The 24,552-nt window shown below is 42.7% G+C and overlaps 2 protein-coding genes across 4 annotated transcripts; one reads left to right on the forward strand and one right to left on the reverse strand.

The window, feature by feature from the left end:
* Nucleotides 1-212: 212 nt before the first annotated feature.
* HSPD1 (heat shock protein family D (Hsp60) member 1) lies at nt 213-10,542 on the forward strand. Its single transcript, XM_063340457.1, has 12 exons — nt 213-388; nt 1,173-1,348; nt 4,243-4,495; nt 5,052-5,134; nt 5,857-5,952; nt 6,259-6,352; nt 6,795-6,963; nt 7,321-7,420; nt 8,328-8,573; nt 8,912-9,086; nt 9,676-9,854; nt 9,943-10,542. The coding sequence occupies exons 1-12, from the start codon at nt 247-249 to the stop codon at nt 10,093-10,095; spliced, it is 1,866 nt and encodes a 621-aa protein (XP_063196527.1). The 5' UTR covers nt 213-246; the 3' UTR covers nt 10,096-10,542.
* Nucleotides 10,543-12,269: 1,727 nt separating this feature from the next.
* Nucleotides 12,270-24,137, reverse strand: COQ10B (coenzyme Q10B). Of its 3 annotated transcripts, none has more exons than XM_063340463.1 (5): nt 23,979-24,137; nt 19,962-20,108; nt 18,303-18,495; nt 15,687-15,788; nt 12,270-12,780 (listed from the first exon to the last, which is right to left on the reverse strand). In XM_063340463.1, the coding sequence occupies exons 1-5, from the start codon at nt 24,059-24,061 to the stop codon at nt 12,613-12,615; spliced, it is 693 nt and encodes a 230-aa protein (XP_063196533.1). In that variant the 5' UTR covers nt 24,062-24,137; the 3' UTR covers nt 12,270-12,612. The 3 variants fall into 3 exon arrangements, with proteins under 3 accessions (XP_063196533.1, XP_063196534.1, XP_063196536.1); XM_063340464.1 differs by lacking the exon at nt 23,979-24,137 and adding an exon at nt 22,166-23,935; XM_063340466.1 differs by lacking the exon at nt 19,962-20,108 and having other exon boundaries at nt 23,979-24,109.
* Nucleotides 24,138-24,552: the final 415 nt, after the last annotated feature.

A 24,552-nucleotide genomic window follows, 5' to 3' on the forward strand; every position in this document is an offset into this window, starting at 1 on the left:
GCCCGCCCGGAAGTGAAGTCAGCTCAACTTTGACCTTCGGCGAGCATGAGCGTTCCAGAAGGTTCTGGAATTGGCGGGCCCCGGAACCTGAGTGGTTCATGCCGGAGATGGCCGCGCATGCGCCCGGCGCGGGCGGCGCCGCCAGCCCCACAGGACGCTGTCGGCGGGGGCGGCCGCCCTCCTGCTGCCAGGGGCGGGGCGGCGGCGGCTATGCTGGTTCCCGGGCCGGGCGGTGCGGAGCCCCACATGGGCCGCTGCCTGGCCGGGGGGGCGGGGCGGAGGCGGTCAGTGCCTAAAGCGCCTTCCCGCTGCTGCGTGCAGATCTGCCCGCTCACTGCTCGGTACGGACTGCGGAGGCGCCTGCTGCTTCCCCCCACACTGCCTGCAGGTGAGCGTGGCGGCGGCTCCGGCCTGCCGACACCCCCTCCCCAGGCAGAGCCGGGCCAGGGCTGCCGCCGCCCCCCCCCGTCCCACTCCCGCCCGTTCCCCCTGCGGTGGTTCCCGTTGGTGGGGGGGAGGGAGGGGTTAATGTCCGTTAACGGCCGGGCCTGTTCGGAGCGCGCGGCGCTAACGGCCGCCAGCCCGGCCGTTGGGGCGAGGCGCGCGGCTGCTGCCCGCGTGGGGGCGCGGGCGGGCGGCTGTTGACCTTGCTGCGCGCGTCCTGGGGGAAGCGGACATGTGGCTGGAGGCCGCGTCCCGCATGAGGGGCCCGCGGCCTTGCCGGGCCCCTGTTCCGCAGCCGTGCGCCTTCCCCTCCCCGCGCGGGGCGGGCGGCCCTGGCCAGAGGCGGGCGGGCGCTGGAGCCTCGCCCCGGGGCCCGTCGGAGCGGGAGCGCCGCCGGCGTGCGCGGCCCCCGCACCGCCGCTGATGGTGCCCCCGGGGTCCGCCGCCATGCTGCCGGGGAAGGCCCGGCGGGAGAAGCTGGGGGTTACTGGAGGCCGCTCAGGGAGCAGCTGCTGCTGCTGCAGCCCAGATCTCGCCTTCAGGATCTGGGACCCCTAGGCTTGCTGTTTGTAGGTGCCCGTGTGTCTCCATTTCAACCAGGCGAAACACTAAAAGTTCATGGTTATCTGCTTTTCTTCCTGAATCCTTTTTCTTCCCTTTTGTTCTAGAAGTAACTGGGTAAAAACATAACGCTTATATTTTGCTCTGCATTTGTTTTAACCTTCTAGACATGCTCCGTTTGTCTACAGTACTCCGTCAGATAAGGCCAGTGTCCAGAGCACTCGCCCCACATCTAACACGAGCGTATGCAAAAGATGTGAAGTTTGGAGCAGATGCTAGAGCTCTTATGCTTCAAGGAGTAGATCTTTTAGCAGATGCTGTAGCTGTCACCATGGGGCCAAAGGTAATGGAAGGTTTAGCATCTTTTTTTTTATGCTAACACTTTGGTCGGCTTAAAGACAATACAGTATGAAAAAACAGTTGTTAGTTTTTTCCCTCGGTGGAGCTGCATGATTATCATCTGCAGATATGTAAAACGAAGGTGTAGGGATATGGACAGACCACTGCAAGCAGCCGTTTTTGTTACCTGAACTGTGACAATAGTGCATGTGTTTTTCGTAGGAACAAAATGAATTGCCTCATTGCAGTAGATTTGTTTGAACAGTTTGAAGGTTAAGGGGATGTGCATAATAGGTTATCATGTCTCAGTTGGTAGTTTGCAACAATGTGCTAGATAACTTAATTATCTTATCATGAGATGGGTTAATTAGCATGTGGGTGCTTTTTTGTTTTAGAGGGGTGTTTTGGGGCTCTTTTTCTTTCAAATTATGGTTTTGTATGACTTTACCTTTTGGTATTAACAAGGTGAAAGAGATATTCAAAGTGTAACACTGGGTTTTCAGCTGGCTGGTAAATGTTACCAGCTTAAGTGAAATTCCATGGCAGTGGCATTCATTTGTGCTGCTTATAGGACAGAATATGGCATACGGTTCCCTGCAAGTTCTAGGTCTTTTGGAAGAGTAGGTGCTGTATTCTGCATAGTCATGCAATGTTCAGTAAGGCTTGAAATGAGACTCCTTTTTAAGGAAGAGACCCTGATTTTCTTTGGGGTCATAGGAATGCCTGTTTCATATGGTAACAGCATATGCATGGTAGTTCTTCTCAAGGCTGCTTGGCCTCTGTAAAATTCATTCATGTACTTCTTGCACGTTTTTGGTGCACTATTGGCTTTATTCAAAGGCAAAAATGTCATAAGCTGAGCAGGTGAAGGTTAAGGAACAGTGAAGTCAGCAAGCTGGGGCTGTTTTTTGTAAAGGAACAAAGTTTAAGTGTAGTCAGTTAATTTAACTCTTGTTTTTTTAGATCAGGCTACTTTGCGAGTACTTAAGCATAGTTCTAATGCACTGGTTAAAGGGCAGTGCCTGATGCAACTTACTATAACCTTGTGGGGTTTTTCTTCCAGTGTTCTCACTTTATCTGCCATTCCCCATGTATTTGTAGAGGTTTAGGGATTCTACTGTAATGCCTGATTCTGCTTCCAGCGTTTTAAAGAAATACCCCTTGGTGAGGAAACTTCCCTTCAGCACTGTTCTATGTTTAAAGAAATGTGATTTGCAGCCTCTCGCAATCTATTGCTACAGCATGTTGGTTACTTTGTCAGAACTAGTTTATGCAAATGCTTATATTCTTGATATGCAGGACCATTCAGAATGCATGTGTATTTACTGGTGGTGTTCCTTTTTTCAGAAACACAGCTAAAAAGTGCTTGTCAAGTGTAAGTCTTTTAATATGATCAGCTATAAGTAGACTTTGTGCAACTCCTCTCGTAACTACCAAACAAACGCTAAGACCATGCCAAAATAGAGAATAAAATTAAGCAAAGCAAGAAGAGACATGAAGAACTTCACAGTAGCAGGATCCTACAGAGACAGTTTTCGTACTGTTGCGCTACTTTTGGATGTAGGAGAACTGCAGGTCAAATGAAGTAGCAGTAAGAAGCCAGATTATGCATTGTTGTGTGATAATTGTTTTATAGCACAGTTAGAATTACGTAAACTCTTCTGCAAGTTCAACGTTAGTAACTGAAGCCTAACGTTTCTTTTACAGCCTCTGAGGCTAGTTGTACTTCAGGATCAGCAGAGTCTCGTGCACAGCAGGAATCCCCAGTTAGTTAAGCCATTGAGGCAGAAGTGAGTGGGCTCTGTGCAGGCGAGGAAGGGAGTGCAGCATGGCGCTGGCGTGCTGTATGGGAGTCCTTAGCTAGCTTTCTTGGCACGGGATCCAAGCTCTGGTTGGAGCTGAAGCTGCAGTGGCGTGTGATCAGCTACGGCAGTGTCTAGGCAGGAGCCAGCACGGTCAGCCCTGAGCTGGACCTGGCAGGCCAGGTGAGGGGACTTGTGCGGGGTCAGCCAGGCTGGGCTGGCAGTGGTGAAGTGGGGCAGCTGCTCTCCCTTCCCCTCTTTCAACAGCTCCTGCTGTCAGGATAGTAAAGTTTCAGGGCAGCAGTGAACCAGAGGTGGCTCCTTGCATTTCTGCTGCCTCCAGCTCAAACTGGGATGTGATTGATGGGGGCAGCGATTCAGGCTACTGACTTCATCTGGGAACAAGCAATTCCTCTTGTGCAGGTGCATCTGCCCTGTGTTCCCTGTATGGTCCATAGTCTCCATATTAACTGCGTGTGTATATGTTGCGCAGGATAGTCCAGCTTTTTAGTTGAATGCAAGTACAGGATAAGAGAAGAACAGCTTGTTAACTTGCAGTGTTTGAGCAATTATTGCAATACGTTAACACAAATTTGTTAAGTATTCGCAGTTCTCTTTGATAATCACTGACAAGGTTTGCAAGTCTCTGCTTCCCCCCCGTCATCAACAAATTGAGCTTTGTATTACTGTTCTTCAATCACATAGACTTTTTATTGTGATTTGGTGGAAATTTTGCAAATTTAATTCATGATGTTGCCGTATTTTAATTTTAGGGGAAAATACCAGTGTTACAGGGAATCTTTTTGATAAGTTTTCTGTGTAAAACCAGTTATATTTTAGTTGCAGGCTTCTGAGTCTGTGGTATTAAGCATTATGGCTGGGGAATGAAGCCCCATTCTGTGAAAGTATAAGACTTGAGCCATTTTTCCAGTTTTGCAGAACCTTGGTGATGTGTGTGCTTGAAAAGCTCTGCGCGAGGGGATGTTTCTGTTCAGCTGTGGCTGCTCAAAAGGATTTTAATTTTCTGTTGAATTCTGAGAGTAACATGCTGTGGATTATGTGCCTTTGATTCAATATTTCTTCTTTGTCGCCCTAGGGAAGAACAGTTATTATTGAACAAAGCTGGGGAAGTCCCAAAGTGACAAAAGACGGTGTGACAGTAGCAAAGGCAATTGACTTAAGAGACAAATACAAAAATATTGGAGCCAGGTTAGTTCAAGATGTTGCCAACAACACAAATGAAGAAGCAGGAGATGGTACCACTACTGCAACAGTACTTGCACGTGCTATTGCCAAGGAAGGCTTTGAGAAGATCAGCAAAGGAGCTAATCCAGTAGAAATCAGGAGGGGTAATGTCTTTTCCCCTTGTTTTTAATGTTTAATCAGTGTCTCTTTACTTTTCATATTTCAAATTTCACTGACTTCCTGAATAAGTTGCCTTTTTCTTAGAGAGCCACATGAAGCTTCATATAAGAAGAGCAATGTGTAGAGAGCCTACTTGTTCTTGTTACATTACTTACTCTGAACAATTCTTCTTTTTTCTAATCATTTTACTATTTTATATGCAGTTAATTTGTTTAATCTGTCATAGGTAAGCTCCATTTAAAACCATTTTGACATCTAATTAATTTCTAATAAGTATATGAATTTACCAGTGCCGTGTAAATAAATTTGCCATAAACTTTGATCATGATGGAAGGTATGTCACACCAATTCCAAAAAATGATCGCTAGGTATACAAAGGACAGTATGGCACTAGAACTGCCAGTTGCTTGATTTTGAACACGCAGACTTGCTGCGTTGTTGCAATGTGGACTTTGGTTTGAAACTTAACCTGTTTGAGGGGGTGGGTTCTGTGCTGCATACCTTGTTTTGTTCACTCACAAGTATTCTGTTCATCTTTAGGGGTGATGCTTGCAGTTGATGCTATCATAGCTGAGCTGAAGAAGCTGTCCAAACCTGTTACAACTCCAGAAGAAATTGCACAGGTGAAAATAAATGAAATTTAAACCAAGTTTACATAGCTAGCGTTCAGAAAAAGTTCTGTGAAGTCAGGTTTAATGGAGTCAGGTTGTGTATGTAGGACACCTGAGTATTTTTCTGTGTATATTAGTCACCAGAATATGTTTCATTGAATGATCTTCATGATAACATTTTCATTGTCTTGAGTTATTTAAAATTCACAATATTCTGCCTTCAATTACACTGCTAGAAGTTAGCTGAGAAGTAGGTAGTTTTTTTTCATCATTAAGTTTTGTTCCAAAACGTGGTGTGAAAACATAAATTTGTGTACTTGGGAAGAATTGACAAGAGCAAAGAAGTGTTTGTGGGTGGGAGGTGATAGTGGACTTCTGGGGGTGTGGCAGACCTGCTGTGGGAGGTTGAGGTGGAGGTGGGTGCCCAGCTGGGTCTCGGGCACCAGCTGTGTTGGCTGGCCTTCATGGTGCATTTCTCCCCACGGCCGCAGATGGAGGTGGCTTGTGAGTGCTGCCTCAGCCCAGCGCACGGGATCTTCCCTGGGCTTGAGCTGCCCAAGGGCTGTTAGCCCTTCTAACAGAGTTCTGGGGCCCTGGTGTGGATGTGCTATGGTCAGCTCTGCCCTGTCTTGTCAGGAAATGTGACAATTGAAAATGGTTGTCCTGATTTTCTTTATAGTGAGGAAACAAATGACTTATATTGTGAAATGAGATTAAATGGCTTACTCTTTCAGGTTGCCACAATATCAGCAAATGGAGATCAAGAAATTGGCAACATAATCTCTGATGCAATGAAAAAAGTTGGACGAAAGGGTGTAATCACTGTCAAGGTAAGAACTGACCAACATAGGGACTAAGGGCAAAGCGACTGTCTCTGCTCCAGTTAGGGCTGGCTTTTGTGGCGCGTGATGTAGCTGCTGCTGCCCACGTTACGGTATCTCACCATAACTCCTCCCTCCCCAGCTCCTTTAGGCTGGGGCTTGGTTGCTGTTCCCTCTTACAATACTTCTATTTTGAAGGGGGAAGCACACAAAACACAGCCTTTCATTCTGTTGTGTATGGCATGCTCAAAATATACTTGTGCTTTTGGTAGTAAATAAGGGGTCTTTAATGTGGACTTTCTTGCATCTAAACAGGATGGAAAAACTCTAAACGATGAATTGGAAATCATTGAGGGTATGAAATTTGACAGAGGCTACATCTCTCCGTATTTTATTAATACAACCAAAGGTGAGTTAACAGTAACACATGTCAAATCCCTTCCAATGGCTTTTGTAAGTTAGAAATAATGGTACCTGTTACAAAGTCTTTACAATCTGTTACGCTACCTACCATGGCAATAGCACAGGGGGGGTCCTTCCCCATCAGAAACTTCTAACTCCTGGTAAAAACTTGGACTCTGTGGTGGTTTGTTTGTTAGTTGTTTGGTTGGTTTTTTTCTCCCCTTCTCTGCTAAGTGTGGACAGCATCCATGCGGCCACCAGGTTGGCCCTGCAATGCTCCGGGGCAACGTAGAATTCAAAGTGGAGTCTTGGAGAAAACAACTTGTGTCTCTCTTCAATGCCATTGAAAAGTGCAACAGTTGCTCCAAAGTAGCTCCTTAAGTTTAAGAGAGAATGCTTGATACGTTTTTATAATGGGATTGTTCAGATAACGCATGTTGTTTCTGCAGGGCAGAAATGTGAATTCCAGGACGCTTATGTCTTAATCAGTGAAAAGAAAATTTCTAGTGTACAGTCCATAGTTCCAGCACTTGAAATTGCCAATTCTCACCGCAAACCTTTGGTCATTATTGCTGAAGATGTTGATGGAGAAGCGCTCAGCACTCTAGTTTTGAACAGGTGAGGCTTGAAATCCATACTTCTGGACAAATAGTGCTTTTTTGTGTGTGTTTTCATGCCCGTAAAGGAATACATACAAAAGCCTGTGTTTGAATTTGCTGTGGTGTAGTACTGTTGTCTGTTCTCTTATCAGTACCGAAGAAACAGCACCTTTTGTACGGAGCGGTACATCTGAACTGTGCATCAGTTTGGACAGAATTCCAGTTGTTTCCTAACTACCTTTGTGAGCGAGACCAGCTCAGTTCATGGAGGTCTCCTTGTTTGCTTGATAGTTAGAGCTGTAGTGAAATAACTGGGTTTAGTAGACTCGTTCTCTGAACACACGTGCGATGTTGCTTTCTGTATTCTTTTCTTCAGACTGAAAGTTGGCCTTCAGGTTGTTGCTGTAAAAGCACCAGGTTTTGGTGACAACAGGAAAAACCAGCTTAAGGATATGGCAATTGCTACTGGTGGTGCTGTAAGTAATGATGTTTTGATTGGCTTTTTGCTCTAAGAACTGCTAATAGTATTTAAGGAGGAAGAGAATGTATATTTTTAGGTCATGGCTTATACTTGCTTTGTTGCAGGCTGTGTCCTGTTCTTTCAAAAATGTAACAGTTATGCTAATGTTTGAATCATCATACTTTTTTTTTTTTTAAATGTGGATATTGCTGTGTAATACAGCCCTGACCGACCATGAGTAATATGTCCTTTTAACTGACTGCAGTTACACACAACTTCCTTGTAGCATTTATGTTCTTAAGGGGAAGGAGGAGGAACATCAAGGAAATTTCTCAGAAATAGCAAAGCTTTCTTGTGACCTTACAAAACTGATTGTCTAACAATTGCCCAGACTTGAGTATGGTACACAAAATTCTTTAAAATGTTTTGAACAGACTGGGTAATTTTCTTTTGCACTCAACTTCTCAAATAGTTGGTGTGCCAATTAGTGTCCCTTTACACTGCTTTTTTTTAATACACACTTAAAATCACAGCATGATACTGGGATCCAAAGGTGGTTATTGAAATAAAACTTCAGGTTAACTGGAGCACAAAGTTACAAACCAGCAAACTCTATTGTAAGGCGAGTTTAGTGCCGATACTACTTCTCAAAATACAAGGAGAACTCTGTAACACAACTCTGTTTTCTACTTTGAGTCAGTGAGTTACATGAGTCAGTCATGAGCGAGAAGGTGGCAGCTCCCTCTTCGTGAGGTACCTGCGTGCCTGGACTTGGTTAGGAGAAGGGAAGAGTTGGTTCAACTTAGCTACAGTAGTGTGATGCGTTGCACTGTTAGCCTGCTCTATGTGTTTGTGCGTCTATAAATAAAAGCTTCACATATGGAGAAACTGTGAATTCTAATGTTTCACATAATTTGTTTCAGGTGTTTGGAGAAGAGGGTTTGAGCCTAAATGTGGAAGATATTCAGCCCCATGACTTCGGTAAAGTTGGAGAGGTCATTGTGACAAAAGATGACACCATGCTTCTAAAGGGGAAGGGTGAAAAGGCTCAGATTGAAAAACGCATTCAAGAAATCATTGAACAGCTAGAAGTTACCACAAGTGACTATGAAAAAGAGAAACTGAATGAGCGACTGGCCAAACTGTCTGACGGAGTAGCAGTATTGAAGGTGAGAAGATAAAACTTCTTAGGAAAAGTCCGTCATTGATAATCCGAGTCACGACTATGTGGTTGTCTCATCATCTCAGCAGTTGATTTGGGTTAAGGAATTTGGCTTCTTGCAGTGCTACACCTTGGTATTAAGAACTCGAAGTAATCAACTAAAACTGTGTATTCAGGCTTCTTGCGTGCTGAGGTACAAAAGAACACTGCCAGTGTGGGAGAGCGTGGCTTTCCTTTCTGGCGCTTCAAGTTGGCTGTTGAATTTTGCAGCAGCAGTTCCATAGCCAGCAGTGCTCTCCCACCCAGGCGCCTTGTGGACCTTGACGTGTGACTTGCTTCTTGTAGGTCGGTGGCACAAGTGATGTTGAAGTGAATGAGAAGAAGGACAGAGTTACTGACGCCCTGAACGCCACCCGTGCTGCTGTAGAGGAAGGCATCGTTCCAGGCGGTGGCTGTGCATTGCTTCGCTGCATTCCAGCTTTAGATGCCTTAGCTCCAGCCAATGAAGACCAGAAAATTGGTAAGTAAATTACTTGAATGTGAAGGTGTTAAGAATAGACTTTCTTCCCTCCTGAGGCTTTGTAAGATTAACTACAGATGGCTTTCAGAGTTTTTAGTTACTTGATCTTTAGAACTTCATATCCCTGTGGTATAGCTAGCGGTCTTCGCTTTACAGTGAGGAGCTTTTACTGCGACCCTGACTTGGATGCGAAAGAACCAGTAACAATAAAGCAGCAGTACTCCCTGCGAAGAATTGCAAACCATTAAAGGAGAATTGAGTTGACTGTTAGAGCCATTGCTGACAGACATGAAATCCAAGAATGCTTAAGAGATTGTGTGTCAAATCAGAAGGAAAAAAGCTTTGTGCCATGTTACAGTAATCTCCTTACTACCTTCTGCAGAAGTAAAACCAAAATGTGTGTGAATATCCTGCAATGATTTAATTTGTTGACAGATGTCGAGTAGCAGAGAACTCTTTTCCTCTGGAACTGATAAAAATATCTCAGAGGGTTCTCTCTTTTTGTATTGATCTCCAGCACATGAGTGAGTGCCTTGGCAATAGGAGCAGCTTATGTAATCTGTAATTCTAAACATCCGTTTTCTTACAGGCATTGAAATAATAAAGAGAACTCTGAAAATCCCAGCAATGACTATTGCAAAGAATGCAGGTGTTGAAGGATCGTTAATAGTTGAAAAAATCCTGCAGAGTCCATCAGAAGTTGGCTATGATGCAATGCTTGGGGACTTTGTAAATATGGTAGAAAAAGGAATCATAGACCCAACGAAGGTAACCTAAAATACTCTTTAATTCTCAGCTTTCCTACCTCCCAGCTCATGTGATGGTCGGCAGGTATTAAGTTCTTTCCTATTTTTAGGTTGTGAGAACTGCTCTGATGGACGCTGCAGGTGTTGCCTCTCTCTTATCAACAGCAGAAGCAGTGGTGACCGAAATTCCTAAAGAAGAGAAGGAGGCAGCAATGGGAGGGATGGGTGGGATGGGCGGAGGAATGGGAGGTGGCATGTTCTAATTCCTGGGCTAGGGAAGCATCATGAGCTGTGCTGTTTAAGACTGACAGTTCTGACTTTAAAAACTTGAGCTGTCAGTGCAGGAGGGTGGATAGTGACTGAAGTGAGGCTGGTGTTTAAAAGAATCACTGTAACCATCAGTTACTGGATTTCATTTAACACGTGTAATTGTTTACAGTCATTGTCCATGCCTACAGATAATTTATTTTGTATTTTTTGAATAAAGACATTTGTACATTCCTGATAACTGGGTGCAAGATCCATCTACCAAGGTCCCAATTTAAACTTAAGGCACGTGATATTCTGTTGCAGAATTTACTGGTGCTTGCCAGTACTAGGAAGAACTTGGGAGCCACTGTGCGTAAGACTAGACAATTGTGTACAAAGTAGGCAAATATACAGTTATGTGACCTTTATGTAATAAAACAAACTGCTCAAAAGATCTGAAATGTATCACCTTATTCATGTGCACACAAAGCATAGTCATGGGAGAACCCTGACACCCTCCTACTTCTAAGATTTACTGCAAATCTGACACTTTTGCTTGGAAACGACAGGACGCGTCCTTCCAGGAAACATTCCTTTGTCTAGAATGTTTCTCGGAAATACAAATGACTTTAATTTTAGTAAGAAATATCTAAGCTGAACTGACAGTACAGTTCTTTGAAATATTAAACAATGCTATGAAAATAAGGCACGTGCATTGACTTTATTTTGCCCTGGGTACACTGCTTGTTTCACGTGTCAGAACAGGCCCTTTCACAGTACTGTGGGAGGAAACATGCCCCGAGGGTACAAAACGGGTAAGTCATCTTTGTTGAGAAAGGGTTGTGGGGTTTTTAAATACTTCTCTTGCTCTGGTATAGCATGTGGTTACCTCCAGTCTTGTCTTACAGCTTCCTGGTAATGGGCACCAGGATTTAATTTGAATTGTTTTGCACTAGATGCTGCTTTGCCCTTAAAAATTATGGCTTTATTTGCCACCTGCTGTGTTTTTTGACCTGACATAGCTAATACTATTGATGCTTAAAGTCTTTCCTGCCTGCTTTAACAACTCTGCTTTTCAAACTTCAAAACAATGGTGTCCCCAAGCTTGTATATATTTATCTCTCTCTCAACAAACAAAATTGCTTTACAACTTCCCAGTGCTTTAAAACTGACCTCTTAATCCAGCTGTCACTTTCCCCAGCTTCCTACCTTTAATAAGAACTATCCTTCAGCCAGGATGTGTGAAGGACAGTTCAGTTGCTATTTCTGGAAAAGTATTTAAATGGTCTGAAACATCCCTTCCTCCGTTTCGTGCTCTATTCTGTAGTAACCATGTGGATTATGGACACTTTGGAGAAAGGACCAGCTTCAGCACCTGGCCTGAAGCTTCACCTACTTCCAGTAAAGAAATCTGGTAATGCAAGGCAGCATATAGAGAGCACGTAAACTGTTCAAACTTACTTCTGTTTCTTCAGAGACTGGAAAGAATATTAATGTAAAGAATAGAACTGTTGAAAACAGATTTAATTGACAGCTGTTCCATCATAGTGGACTAGTTAAGTGGTACTGAAATAAAACCTAAGAGCTAAAGCGTAGCTCTCTATTGTATGTTTTCTAATGACAACTGGCTTTTGGTGGGCTTAGTTCACAGCAAGCAGAGGGCAGTTTGTTCCCTCCTTCCAGGGAGGGCAGCGCTGTGGCATGGAACGCTGTGCTTCTGTGCCCTACTTCTCAAAGAGGTAACATTTATTGACTTGGTTTAAAGTTGTGGTGGAACCGCGACCAGTTGGCATTAGATGAGATGTATCTAATGTGTAGCAGCGAAAAGAGCCTCCCAGACTACTACAAATTTGTAAGTGGCCAGAACTAAGAACCACTTGGCTATAGCTGAAACTGCTGCACTCAAATGACAGTACTCCTTCCGTGACGTGTGACCCTTACCTTTAACTTCTGAAAAGTCAAGAGTGTTCAGACTGCGTTGTTTTTCCTGTTGCAGTTGCTGGTCAGAATTCCACAGCAGCTGGAGACTCCTGACTTACCCTTGTCATTCATCTGGATTAAGAGCACCTGCTGCTTGATGCTTGACAAACTGTTCCACGCTCCCCAAAGTCAGAAAGTCAGTTTCCTCCACTTGGCCAGAGGTGGCCGAGTTGATGCTGTTAGGTTACATTCACACTACTAATAACTTAAACTTGAGTTAATATGTTACAATGCGGGGAAAAAAAACCATAAACTCAGATAAGGCAGAACTTACACTGATTACACAAACTGCTTGGCAAGTTAATAATCGGCAGCCTGAGACATCCTGTGTTACAGTAGCTTATGACTGTTACTGATAACACTTAAAGTTGCACTTGATCGCAGTTTGAACATTCTATATACATCTGGCTGAACAGGTGTGTTTTGTACAGTGTAACATCGCACACAAAGCTCAGACATTAAATAGATGCCCCAAAGGAGGAGCCTGGCACCTCTTGTACAAATGAAGTGTACAAACAAGTTTATAATGGAGGTCATTACAGTTTTCCCTTTTACGTCTGATGAACTTCATGAAGCATTAGCTCCCGAGGTATGGTTGTTTCTGGGCCATGGAGTTTGGATGCTCTTCTTTCAAAGGCAGCCACCATCTGCTTTACCACTTCATCAAAAAATAGCGTAGCAAGTTTTGAGTGTAGAAGTGAACGAAATTCAAAAGAAACCTGTTTAAGAAAATAGAAAATAATTGTTTTTCCTGTATCTAATATTGCTGTAAAATGCTCTTACAGATACCCAACTTCATTACGGGATCTCCAGTTAGTCTGCAATAAGCTGTGGGAGGCAGAACAGCTAAAACTGAACCATGGGTGAGTGTGTTTGTGAAGAAAGGCCCCATTCCTTGGTAACTGCAGTTTACTTCATAAATGATGCGTTGCAAAACCTAAGTAAAAGATTTGGGATAATGAAAAGCTACTGATAAACAATAACTTAGTTACTTTGTGCACAGAATTCTCCTGGAGACAAAAGTTGTCTGAAGAAAATCCAGCAGACTTAGAGGTAAGCTGGAGCAAACCCAAGAGGCATTTAAAAGAGGCTCGAAATAGTAACCTATTAAATACCAACATTTAAAATCAGTTTTTCCATCTTGGTAGCTGTAGTTATAGTACGTTCAAACAAGGGCAATTTACTGACTAAAGCTACAAATTTCTTGGGTGTGATGTATCTCCTACCTGAACCCTCCCACTCTCGACCTTCGCTGTCCTGACACGGGCAGTCCATGCCAGAGTACAGACACATTGCAGTGCTCAGAACTTAACTTTTTCTTTTAGCTACTGAATCTTGCAGTTAAACTGAAGCTACTGCAGTAGGTAACAGGTACTGCAGGGGCGCACTTTCTCCACTCAAAAGAAACTGGTTGCTTTTATGTTAAGTAGCCTTCAATTATGCTTTTGTGCTGTGCTGGCCTTTGGTCTAGTTAACTAACATTCCCCTAAGGCTACAGAATCACATTGTTGTGGAATACATGGCTTCCCAAAATGCTTACAGAATTTTCAGGAAAAGGTTGCTCTTCTGTGATTTTATCACTCCTGCTATAGCATGTCTTTTGGATTGAGATTTAAGTATTTTTGTCCTTCCTGAGAAGTCAGCAGATTAAATGCCAAATGGAGCAAATACAGCTTCTCTCAAGTTGCTTATGTGTAGTGCACATTAACTGCAAAACAGTAGCACAGAAGTAATTAAACTCCTTGGACGGTAGGCCAGATATAGCTTCATTTACATTTGCTTGACCTCAAGCATCAGTAAAATTAATGTGCCTTTCAGAAGCCTGAGAGTTGTTGTGTAGAGCACCTAGAGTTCTGCAGAGCCGGGATAATGAGTTTGGCATCAGGTTCAGTAACTGTGTAAGACTTGAGGTGTGGTATACATTTACAAAGTTTGCAGATGGTGAAAATGGTGGTGTGCTTCAATCTATACACCAAATCATTTAAGAGCCAAAACCAAACTAGAGAAGTTCTCTGCTGTAGGTATGCGTCTCCTGGCATCAGGCTGGCAAAACAGTGATGCAGTAGCTTGTGGGAACCAGCATAACCCAAAACTCAAATTACATTTTCTAAAGCAAATGAGTATTCTTGGAATCAAAGTTTTCTCTCCTAAGTATCTATAATTGCACAGTACGTTTTGAGAAGTTTGTTGTGAAATGCTCGTCAGCCCTATCTGCACAGAGGCAAGTACCACAGCAGTCTGTAGCCATGGCGCAGGGGTTAGAGCCCTAAGGACTTGCCTTTGTGAGGCAGCCCCTTGCTCAGCTGCCTACATTTGCCTCTGCTCCCTCAAAATGGGGTAAGTAGTAGCAAGTATCCATAGGGTTTCCCCAAGAAAGTGAAAACGTCCATTTTCAGTCCAGTTTTGACTCCCTTTAACTGAAGTTCTGGTCCTGAAAAGTCAAAAGGTGGCTTTAGGGGGAGGGGAGAAAAGTTTTCCTCACAAACTCAGTATTTAGATTATAGGGTGTAAACACTTGCTGCATTTGAGTTTTCTCAACTGATTTATAGCTTGGGTTAAGAGTTAGCTTATGTACTGGTCAGTAGCAGGAACTAGCACTTTTTTGCCTAGAAAAATTCAGGAGAATTTCTAGGAGAAATTCAAATACCACAAGCAAATAACGTGAGAAATGTATTTTTTCGAGTGCCTATAGATTCCTTTTTACTGTTGAACTGTATGAAGCGCAATACAGAAATAAGCTGAAAGTTATTAACCAAAGGAGATTAATGTGCTAGTTTACAAATACTCCAAAAGCTCTTCCTCCTATTTACAGAAGGTAATTTTTAAAGTAGGGTATCCCAGTAGATGGCAGCAGGATCAACTCATTTCTGTGTACTTTTGTAGTCTGTTCTGACTCAATGCAACACCTACTTTTAACACTATAAAATATAAGAAAAAAATGTGATGACAAACTAAATAGACAAAATGGAAAAGCAATAACTTGAGTGGAAAACAACTACTCTAGGAGTAACAGGCTAAATCAGATACTAGATTTTAAAGAGTAATAGTCTTGAGCTGCACTGATATCCCGTCATAGAGTAGAAAGACAGCAAAAATCTATTATGCCTTTCTTATAGAAGGAAGGAGTAAGACTTAAAATACAGGAAAGAGTAAAATTGGAAGCCAGGAAATTAAATTGGCCAAACTGCACTCCAAACAGGACAGATGGGAGAATACCTACTTTCTGGTACCAAGAGCCCTTAGGTTGTAGAGTAATTAAAGGAAATAGCAAGTATGTTTAGTATTTCTCCTCTGTATTTGACTGTCTAAAAACTTCAGCATGTCTAGAATTGTATGATGAGGGATACAGTGAGAGATCCAATTCCTAGACTATTTCATGACAGGCGGGCATCTCATGGAAGGCTGATGATTCTAAAGGACACCACTGGTTTCCATGTAGTAAGGTTTGGAAAATTTTTTTTTTATAGGAGTGACTAAAATTAACTTGTTTTCTGTATGACTGTTTTAAAAAAATTAGTACCAGCCATTAAAAAACAAAGCAAAACAAAACAAAAAAACCCACAGTTGAAGATACTGTTTCTAGGCCCTGCTCCAAGCACGTGGTAGTCTTAATTACAATACTTACTGAAAAATCCAATGTACATGTCCTTGGATAACCAGGGATACCTGGGCTGAAACGCCACACTGTTTCCAAGTGATTAAATAGCTTTCCATCTGTGCAGGATGCCTTAAAGAAAGTTTAAGAAGTCAAGCTATAATTAGGCTTTTACAGATGTGACAAATTGGTATTACTGAAGTTTGCACTTGCGTTGTGTTAGATAGTGAAGGTCACGGCATAGTTAAAATTTTTCTCATAGTGCGGCCAGCATAAGATCCTATTTGCACAGTGTCATCCACAGCAAAGTAACTGAATCCCTTTTAAGGGAGAAGAAAACTTTTTGTGTTGACAGTCATAAAACAGATCTCTAGTATGACGCATAGAACACCAAAATAATGCTAATGCTATATACCAGAATTTTGAGCAACTCTGTTTTAAGTAAAGCATATAGATATTTACTGGGGTTTGGGTGGGCTTTTTTTCATTACATGTATAGAATGTTTCATATACTGATACATAGACTGGTAGTCTTGGGCTATACAAATGCCTAGCATCAAAACAAACCTGATTGAAGACAAGCTCCAAAATTCTTCTGTCACAAAGTACTATTGTCAGGAGCTACCATGAAGTCAGTAAGACTACATACTCAAGTCCATAATCAGGTTATATACGTTGGCTTTTAGCTACCAGCAAGCCATACTTAATTAGCATTTCAGGAGTGCTTGCATACAATCCTACTTTAAAACAATGAAGTATTTGCAGTAGTTGGCTTCCTAGTTTTCATGACAATAAGGTCCTTATTTTCACTCATTTTGCTTTTAGCACATATAGCGAATTTTGTGTGGCTATATTTAAAACAGAAAAAGAGTGAAAGACACATACTTCAAAATCATCCAAATACATCACCTCAGTTGTCTTGGAATTTCTAGAGACAATATCTGTAACTGTTTTTTAACTCTTTTTTTACAGGTCTTACTGTTACCACAAGCAGTTCTGCTCCAAGGAGACTACCATGATGAATAGGTGTTGCTCGTGGTTTGAAAGTAGTGATAAGGTAAGCCATCTCAAAGACTAACCAACAGCACAAAAATAGCTACATTTTTCTGCCCAGAAATGAGATGCAGAGCCTTGCTACTTCTACAAAAGAAAGGGGAGGAGTAGAGGGAAGATCGAACATGAAGATCTGGGCTTGCTTTTCCTGCTGTCGCCAAAAGGGCAGGAAGAATGGGAAAATTGCCAGCGTGTCCTCCTTGCTCCCAACCTTATAAGTAGCAAACTCACTCCGTGCTTTCCACTGTGGCAAGAGCTGTGGCTACCAGTCTGATTTTTCCATTGCTCAAGCACTGCTGCTGTAAGCAACAAATTCATGCTCATTTTGTTGCCACCAGTAGCCTGCTATGCCAGACACCATGCAAGCCGCCTTTGCCCAGAGTTATTTCTGAGGACAGTGAAGTAGTCCAGACACACAGTCACTTCTCAAGAAATGTTCCTACAGTTACATGAACATAACGTACACTTCTAGGAAAAATAATCCCAGCAGAGAGAATACTAACAAATCTAGGAGGAAGAAATCTAAAGAAACAGTTCTCCTCAGCACTTCCATGATCTTTCCTGAGACATGAAATTCTCTTTTGAGTGAATTAGAGGGAAAAAGAGTTAGTAAGCCAATCTGATAGCTATGTGAAAGAAAAAAGCCAGTCTTGTCAGGGAAGAGTAGAAAGGGAAAGCAGTCAGCATGTAAAATGCAGATTTTCCATTGTAGCTGTTCAACTTTCTTAATAAAGGGGAAAAGATATATTTTTCTTTCCAGAATAAGTGCCTTGAATAAAAGCCCTTTGCATATTCCCTTTCCAATTCATGTCTCCCCTGTACTTAAGAAATGAAGTTTCTGTGTAATTCCACTAGTTATCCCAAAAAATAGTCAATATCTGCCACATGAATGGAGAGGAAGTTTTGCTACAATCCATCTGAGCTGTTCCTGACCAAAACAGATTTGAACTTGCAAGGCAAACTAGTCAGAAGATCCAGACGTCAACTACAATTTCTCCTTTGGCATTTTTAACTATTGCTCTTGAAAAGATGAAAGGGGGAGAAATACAACTGCTTCTCTTACGAACAAATTAAATCTAAAAAATGAGCTTTAAATTAACTCTGCTATCTTACACAGAACAACAAGTTCTTAAGCAGATCCTATACTTCAGTTTAAGACTTCTTGTTTTAGCTAGTTAAAATTGACAGAGGAAAAGTAATGACATATAAATTTTGCTAAGGCATAAGAAGCTACAGTTGTCAAAGATAACTTTTAAGTCAGTAGAAAGGCTAGGACAGAATTTTAACAAAAAAAAAAAAAAAAATGGTATATCTTCATTAATGGCTGCAAGTTTCTCCAGCAAAAGGAAATTAAAAAGCAGTTCCCCCCCCCTCATTTGGCAGCTTATGTTTTAAAAGCACATTCAAATTCTCTCCAGTTAACCTGTCTTTAAACAAAAGCAAAAGCAACACAAGCTTTGAGCCACACAAAGCACTTCCAACATCAGTTTTGTTTTGAAGCACCAGTGAATTATTTTAATTTCAACAAACAAAAGTTACGGAAAGTTAGAGCTAAGAAGAAATAAAAGGAAAAAAAAAAGAAAAAAGAGTTACCTTAACTAAATGTGGTCTCACTAGGGTTACAACTGATGTATACCTCTCCACTACAGGAGGGAATCCTATTTCTAGCTGTGCTTTGCAGTATCCAGAGCGCTTTGATAATATATCTGACTTCTTACACCAAGGAACAAATAGTTTGTAGTTCTCCACAAGAGCCACAACTTCATACATTTCCTGCATAGAATACCTGAAAAAGAAACACAAAACATTATGTACAAGGTATTTTAACTTCAAATTCAGTATCAAAAAGTTTTAAAGAGGATATAAATGGCAGTTTGGAAAGCAAACAGTTACCTGAAAACACTACCACTGTTTTTGGAAATTAAAAAGAGAAAAAAAAAGGTAATGAACTGATAAAAGTCTTTGCATAAAGATGCAAAACACCACACAACATCCAGCAGTAAAGTTAGTGAACAGTGAACCTGTTGTCTGATACTTTCTGCAATATCAGGTAAATATGCGTACATTTTGAATGGAAAAATAGTTTTTCCAGCACAGCCATATCTTCATTTAGGTAGATCTTAGATATAGGAATCCACGCTTCATGGCTACCAAGAAAAGGTGTATCAAAATGAAAGTACTATATTTCATGAGGATTAAATAGAGGAACACTACTTTCCTTATTTTAGTCCAAATAAAAAAACTTAATTAAAAAATACATGCAATGGAGAAACCTCAGAGCATCACAGAATTGCTAAGGTTGGAAGGGACGCCTGGAGGTCATCTTGTCCGACCCCCCTGCTCAAGCAGGATATTGCAACTGCATGAAACAATATGATGTCAACATTTTAGTTCGTTCTACTGTAACATGGCAAAGTATTACATATCTATGTTTTTTATTTTTTAGTTCTGACTCAGAAAAGAGTTGAAGCACATGCTTAATTCCATCTGTGTTTAAAATGAAGCGTATGTTCAACAGTACTCAAAAGTGAGTACTATTAGACAAAGGTTCTCTCTAAGTGACTATGCAAAGTCTGTTGCAGTTCAAGAACTATCACATAACTGAGTGTTAAGCATAGTCAAAAAAATTACGCTAATAAACAAATAGTTCATACTATTGTGGACCAGAGACTGGGTGTAGATCCCAATCTCATTAAATGAACTAGAATTTTCCCACTAGCTTTAAGGCAAACAGGATTTCAAAATCTTTTTCTATGTCACTAAATTTCTTCATCACACTATTAACTTTTTCCTTCTTTTAAAGAAAAAAGAAAATCTCAAGAAGTGAGAAGTACAACATAACGTAAGTGCAAACATTTAGAGGTATTTGAGACAGAAGGCAGCAAACTGAGTTTTCACAACTGTTGGTCTATTCCCATTTCACCAGATGAAATTAATAGTGTATGCTTCCCTTTCAGTTGTTTTTTTGTTTTGTTTTGTCATGGAATAGAGAGGTTATTTCTGCTGTTTCTTTCTATGGGGCAAGGGTTTTGGGTTCTTACTTTTTTTTTTATACTCAATTTCAGACTGGAAAATTTTAATCTCTACAAATTCTGAAAGTCAGAACTCCTTCCTAGTCTCCATTTGGATACAGTCATAGGGGCATGTGTCTTCAGGGATGCTCAGTCTTTGAGCTTCTAGCCTTTCAGACTAATCACAGCAAACACAAAATCGATAAGCATATAAAGTCTCTTGCCACACTTCTATACAAACCCTATAATTCTTCTTTCAGAATATTCTTTTCTTTTATTTACTAGTGGAGCAGCAATGTTGAAGAAAGTTCTTGAAAAGGTATGGCTCATTACAGGTACTTGCAAAGGAGAAACTCTGGTCATCAGTATACCGCAAGAAGCCAAGTGCCTGCAACAGTGAAAATGCTTTTAGATGTGTTTCATAAGAGCAAAACAAATAACAACACATTCAGGGGAGACAAACAATCAGTTGTATAACATTCCAGAAAATGTCATATTCAGATGGAAAACCAAAGGCTCGTAACAGTATACAAACTGTTAAAAACACAAGGGGGATATTTTTTTTTCCCTTAGGAGAAACTAAAAATAGCCCCCAGTCACGAGAACAGTAACTGGCAGAGTGAAATACAAAGGCTCCCGTTAAACATAGGCTTCATGGCAGCCTGAGTTCATGTACGAGCCTCATATGCACCTAACTTGCAGAACAGGCTTTCTTAATAGCAAAATCAAGGCATAGTCTCAAATACTTCACCCTTTCGGAATACACGAACAAGAGAAAGTTCCACTTGGAGATACAAAGTTGAACTCCACCATAATCCCTCTGCTGCCTTCCTTCTCTTAAAAGGGCAGTTTCCTTTTGAAAGTCTTTTCAGAAAGTACATTGCCTACCCAGCTTTCAAAGTTTCCTTCAGAAAATATCATGCAAAACTTTGGACAGTCTTTTCATAAATAAAACTTAACAAATTACCTTTAAATATGCTAGTAATTCTAAGATTGCACCTCAGTATTCTCTGTTTGTGAAAATCTACGCTAAAGTCTAACAAATATTCGTTGTGATTAATCGGTCTGTTCTGCTAAATTATTGATTTTCCCCAGATCAAGTCAATTAAGAAGGAAAATGTCACCTTCAAAGCACTGATTTTTGGCAACAGGAAGTTAAAAATGCCACTATTTGCTCTCAGTGTTTCTACAAATGTAAACTAAAGTGCAATCTAGGTCTTTTTCTGTCCTCTCTCTAGTTAAACAATCAGGACTGTAGTTCTGGATTCACACAGTCAAAAATAGAACCAAGCTTCCCCACTTAGCATTAGGTTTGTTCGGTGTTTTGTTTGATTGTTTTGTTAGGTTTTGTTTGTTTGTTTGTTTTTAAATACAATGAGCAGAGAGATTAATTTTTTACTAACCACCAAAGTAGTCTAGCAAATTACACTTACAAATTTTAAACAATTACAATTAACGTGTTCTTTAAAAATCAACATAACTTGAATTCTAAAGAAACACGGTAATAACCTGAGACTGACCAGATTAGCTTATATGGTCACGGTACTAGAAGACAGGCAAATAATAAATTGGTACTGAGCATAGAGAAAAATAACGATCACCATCAGCTGATTAGAAACAATCTGCACAGACTTTTTAAAAAAGAAAGAAGCAACTGTGATACAAAGCAAGATGACTGACAACACAGATTGTAATCACTGCAGTTGAAAAGGAATTACTAAAGATGGGACAGAAGTATGGTGTCAAAGTTAAAAAAGAATGGGTCTACTTTAAAAGTTTTTAGACAACAAGGTCTGCAAATATTTGCAACTGTATCTCAAGGGATGCGGACATACTCTGTTTTTTTCCACACAGACTGGACAAGACCGTTAAGGAAAGTGTTGCTTTGGCAGAAATGCTGGAAGGGTGCCAGTAACATTGTAGCTGCCTCAACCAGATTCATAGAAAGTGTTCAAATGTTTGGACCAGACTTCATTCTGCAGACATAATTTAAATCACTTTCTCCATCTGGGGCTACATATAGTACGCAGTCCAAATGAGTTGCCAGGTTTCTTCTCTTGGTTTGTTTTTTACTGTAATGCTACAGCAGTATATTGTTTCATATAGTTTTATCTAGACTTGTTTCAGCTACAAGGCTGAAAAACAATCTTTTAGCTGCTGTAAGACAATGTCCTTTTCATAATTATATTGCCATCGAAGGAACACAAGGTTAAGAGAGGTTATAATGCTAACAAACATGGTGAGAATTCATTCCTCTCTGGATTTTATCTGAAGAAAAACAAATGCTCCAAGAACATGCTGGGTTCAGTACCAGTTCAGGAAAGCATACTTCATCAAAAAATCACAAAAGCAAGGATTTCAATGGACTGTCACATATGTTTTTGTGAACCTGACCAAGGCCACAGAAGAAAAGCAAAGTCCATACCAGAATTCAGACACACCTACCAACTCTGTATTTATCCTCTGACGGTAAATACAGCCATATCCACTCACACTGCTCTCACTGGCATCATTCAATTCCTGCCACTCGCTGCTTTCTCTCTAAACATTTGTGCACTGATCACAGTATCACCTGACCTCCATGACCTGAAAAGGAAGCATTTACTGGTGTATGGTATACATATGTCAGTGATCTATATCCAGTGGCTATTTTTAATAGCTACGAATTTTTCAAAGCCTAAAGATCAACAAATTTTTGAAAAAAAGGGATCTCCAACTCATGACTATAAAGACTGAAATTAGCCATAAAAGCATGCCACCAGGGCAATTGTGTTTGCTGTTATCCCAACTGTTACTCCATAAGGTTAGTGGTATCTGGTGGCCATTTGATGGTCCGTGAGACATGAGTTGATCTCATTCAGATTCTTTGTCGACAGCTGTTCACATCCCAAAAAATGAGCGTTGCCAACAAGTGCCCTCATTAGCATCTCGGTCTGAATAAGCACAAGAGACTAATTTACCACCTGAGTCCTTGAAGTCTGCTACTCAGCACAGTAAAGGGGCTGCCGGGTTGACAACAGGTACAGAATGTACACCAATGACAACTGCAAGACGTGAAAGCATACCCAGCTTTGAGGCTACAAATAATACAGCACCGTTTTGGATTCAGCTTGCACTTGCTTAAAGCCAGCTGCCAAGATTCTTAGAGCTTACATTAGAAACATTTTCAAACTTGGGTTGCAACCAGTTACTTAATGAGTTTCCTTTTACTGCACATCCTTTTCAATAATTGATTATGCCCTCAATTCAGGACTCTAATATATTAATTCAAAAACCAGCAATTTTGTTTACCAGAATTGAACTACTTTAATATTGCAAACACAGCCTAAAGATTAAAACACAAAGGATATACAGTAAGAAATGTGGTCCAAGTAAGATAAGAGATTCTATCATTGCACAGTAATAATTATGCCAAATGACTGCTTGAAATTGGACATCATGAACCAATCTCTATTCTACTTTTTCACTGTTTTTATGAGGGTGACAGCAAGACTTTGAATTTAACAAAGAAATACAGCAGCACTGCCGTAACAGTAGTAACGGGTGAACCTTTTCCCCCCTCTTTTAAGATTTTCAAATTACGCTTTCTCACATCTGCTTATTCTTTTTCTTCCAATTATAAGACCAACTCTTCTCCCAAAGCGTATTTTGTTTCTCATGTTGTTCCAGCCAGCCTTTCATGTGATCAGGGGATAAAGAACTTGTTGCGTTATCTGCACTGGAAAACATCTGGGCGTTCTACTCAGTTTTTAATTTCTTTTATGGATTGCTCAAAGTTTTGCAACTGACTCAAGCAAAGAAGAGGAAAGTTTATAGCCTGATAATCGTCTGTTCTTCCACCGACACAGAGCCAACGGCCACCGAAGCTGAGGCACCTCGGCCCCCCGCGGAACGGCAGCGTCGGGGGGGGCCCCGGGAGCACCTTCCCTCTCCCCTTCCCCAAAGCCACCACCTTCTCCCCGGGGCGGCACCGCGTTCCCCCGGGCGGGGCGAGCCGGGCAGGGGCTCTGCCAGCACCGCCCCGCGGGCTGCAGGGCGCCCGGCACCCTTCACTGCGGAGCGCACCGAGGGACAGCGCGCCTCAGGCGGCCCCACCCCGCCCGCGGGGACACAGCGGGGCTGCCCGGCGAGCTGAGGGGAGCCGGGGCGGCCGGACGCGCCGAGGGGCAGTGGGGCGGCGGTGCCCCGGGTCGACACGCCACCCGCGGCAGCGGTGGGGCTGTCACCCCCGCAGTCACTCCGCCTACGCCCCGCGTACCTGACAGCGGCCGTGCGCGGCGGCGGGGCGGCGGCGAGCCCGCCGGCCAGCGCCCTGCCCAGCGCCCGGCCGCTCCGCGCCATCTCGGGCCCCGCTCCTCGCCGGCTGCCCCGCCCGCCCCCGCGCGCTGCCTAACGGCCGCCGGCCGGAGAGCCGCGCCCCCGCCGCGCGCCCCAACCGCCTATCGCCGCGCGGGGGCCGGCGTCACGCGCTGCGGGCGGTGCGGGGGGGAAAGGCGGCGCCCGCAGTCACGGGACAGCTCAGGCTCGCGCCGGGGAGAGAGGCCCTTCGCCTGATTGGCCCGGCGGCGCGCGAGCCCCGCGCACGGCTATAATTGGGCTTGTGCGCGCGGGGTGCCCCCCACGGAGCCCCAGGGGGCGGTGGAGGCGGCGGGAGCTCCGCCTCTTCCCCGCCTCCACGCAGGGCGCGTGAGGGGGGGGGGACGACACAGACAGATCGACGCACCGACCGACCGACCGGCCGCCTCTGAGGTGGCGGGCCTCCGCGGCGGAAGGAGCTCGAGGAGCAGGCGGGTGAGAGCGCCCCGCGGTGGGGGCGGCCCAGAAGGGCGCCC

This window comes from Chroicocephalus ridibundus, chromosome 7 (assembly GCF_963924245.1).
Source record: "Chroicocephalus ridibundus chromosome 7, bChrRid1.1, whole genome shotgun sequence".
In the NCBI taxonomy this organism is placed as follows: domain Eukaryota; kingdom Metazoa; phylum Chordata; class Aves; order Charadriiformes; family Laridae; genus Chroicocephalus; species Chroicocephalus ridibundus.

What these genes read in the sequence shown, in the direction of transcription:
- HSPD1 (XM_063340457.1), top strand. Translation starts at nt 247, where the DNA reads ATGGGCCGCTGCCTGGCCGGGGGGGCGGGGCGGAGGCGGTCAGTGCCT. An exon ending in CTGTCACCATGGGGCCAAAG is followed by an intron (nt 1,349 to 4,242) that starts GTAATGGAAGGT and finishes TTGTCGCCCTAG; the next exon opens with GGAAGAACAGTTATTATTGA. An exon ending in CTCCAGAAGAAATTGCACAG is followed by an intron (nt 5,135 to 5,856) that starts GTGAAAATAAAT and finishes TTACTCTTTCAG; the next exon opens with GTTGCCACAATATCAGCAAA.
- COQ10B (XM_063340463.1), bottom strand. Translation starts at nt 24,061, where the DNA reads ATGGCGCGGAGCGGCCGGGCGCTGGGCAGGGCGCTGGCCGGCGGGCTC. An exon ending in CCGCGCACGGCCGCTGTCAG is followed by an intron (nt 20,109 to 23,978) that starts GTACGCGGGGCG and finishes TCACTGTTGCAG; the next exon opens with GCACTTGGCTTCTTGCGGTA. An exon ending in CATGTACATTGGATTTTTCA is followed by an intron (nt 12,781 to 15,686) that starts GTAAGTATTGTA and finishes TTTCTTAAACAG; the next exon opens with GTTTCTTTTGAATTTCGTTC.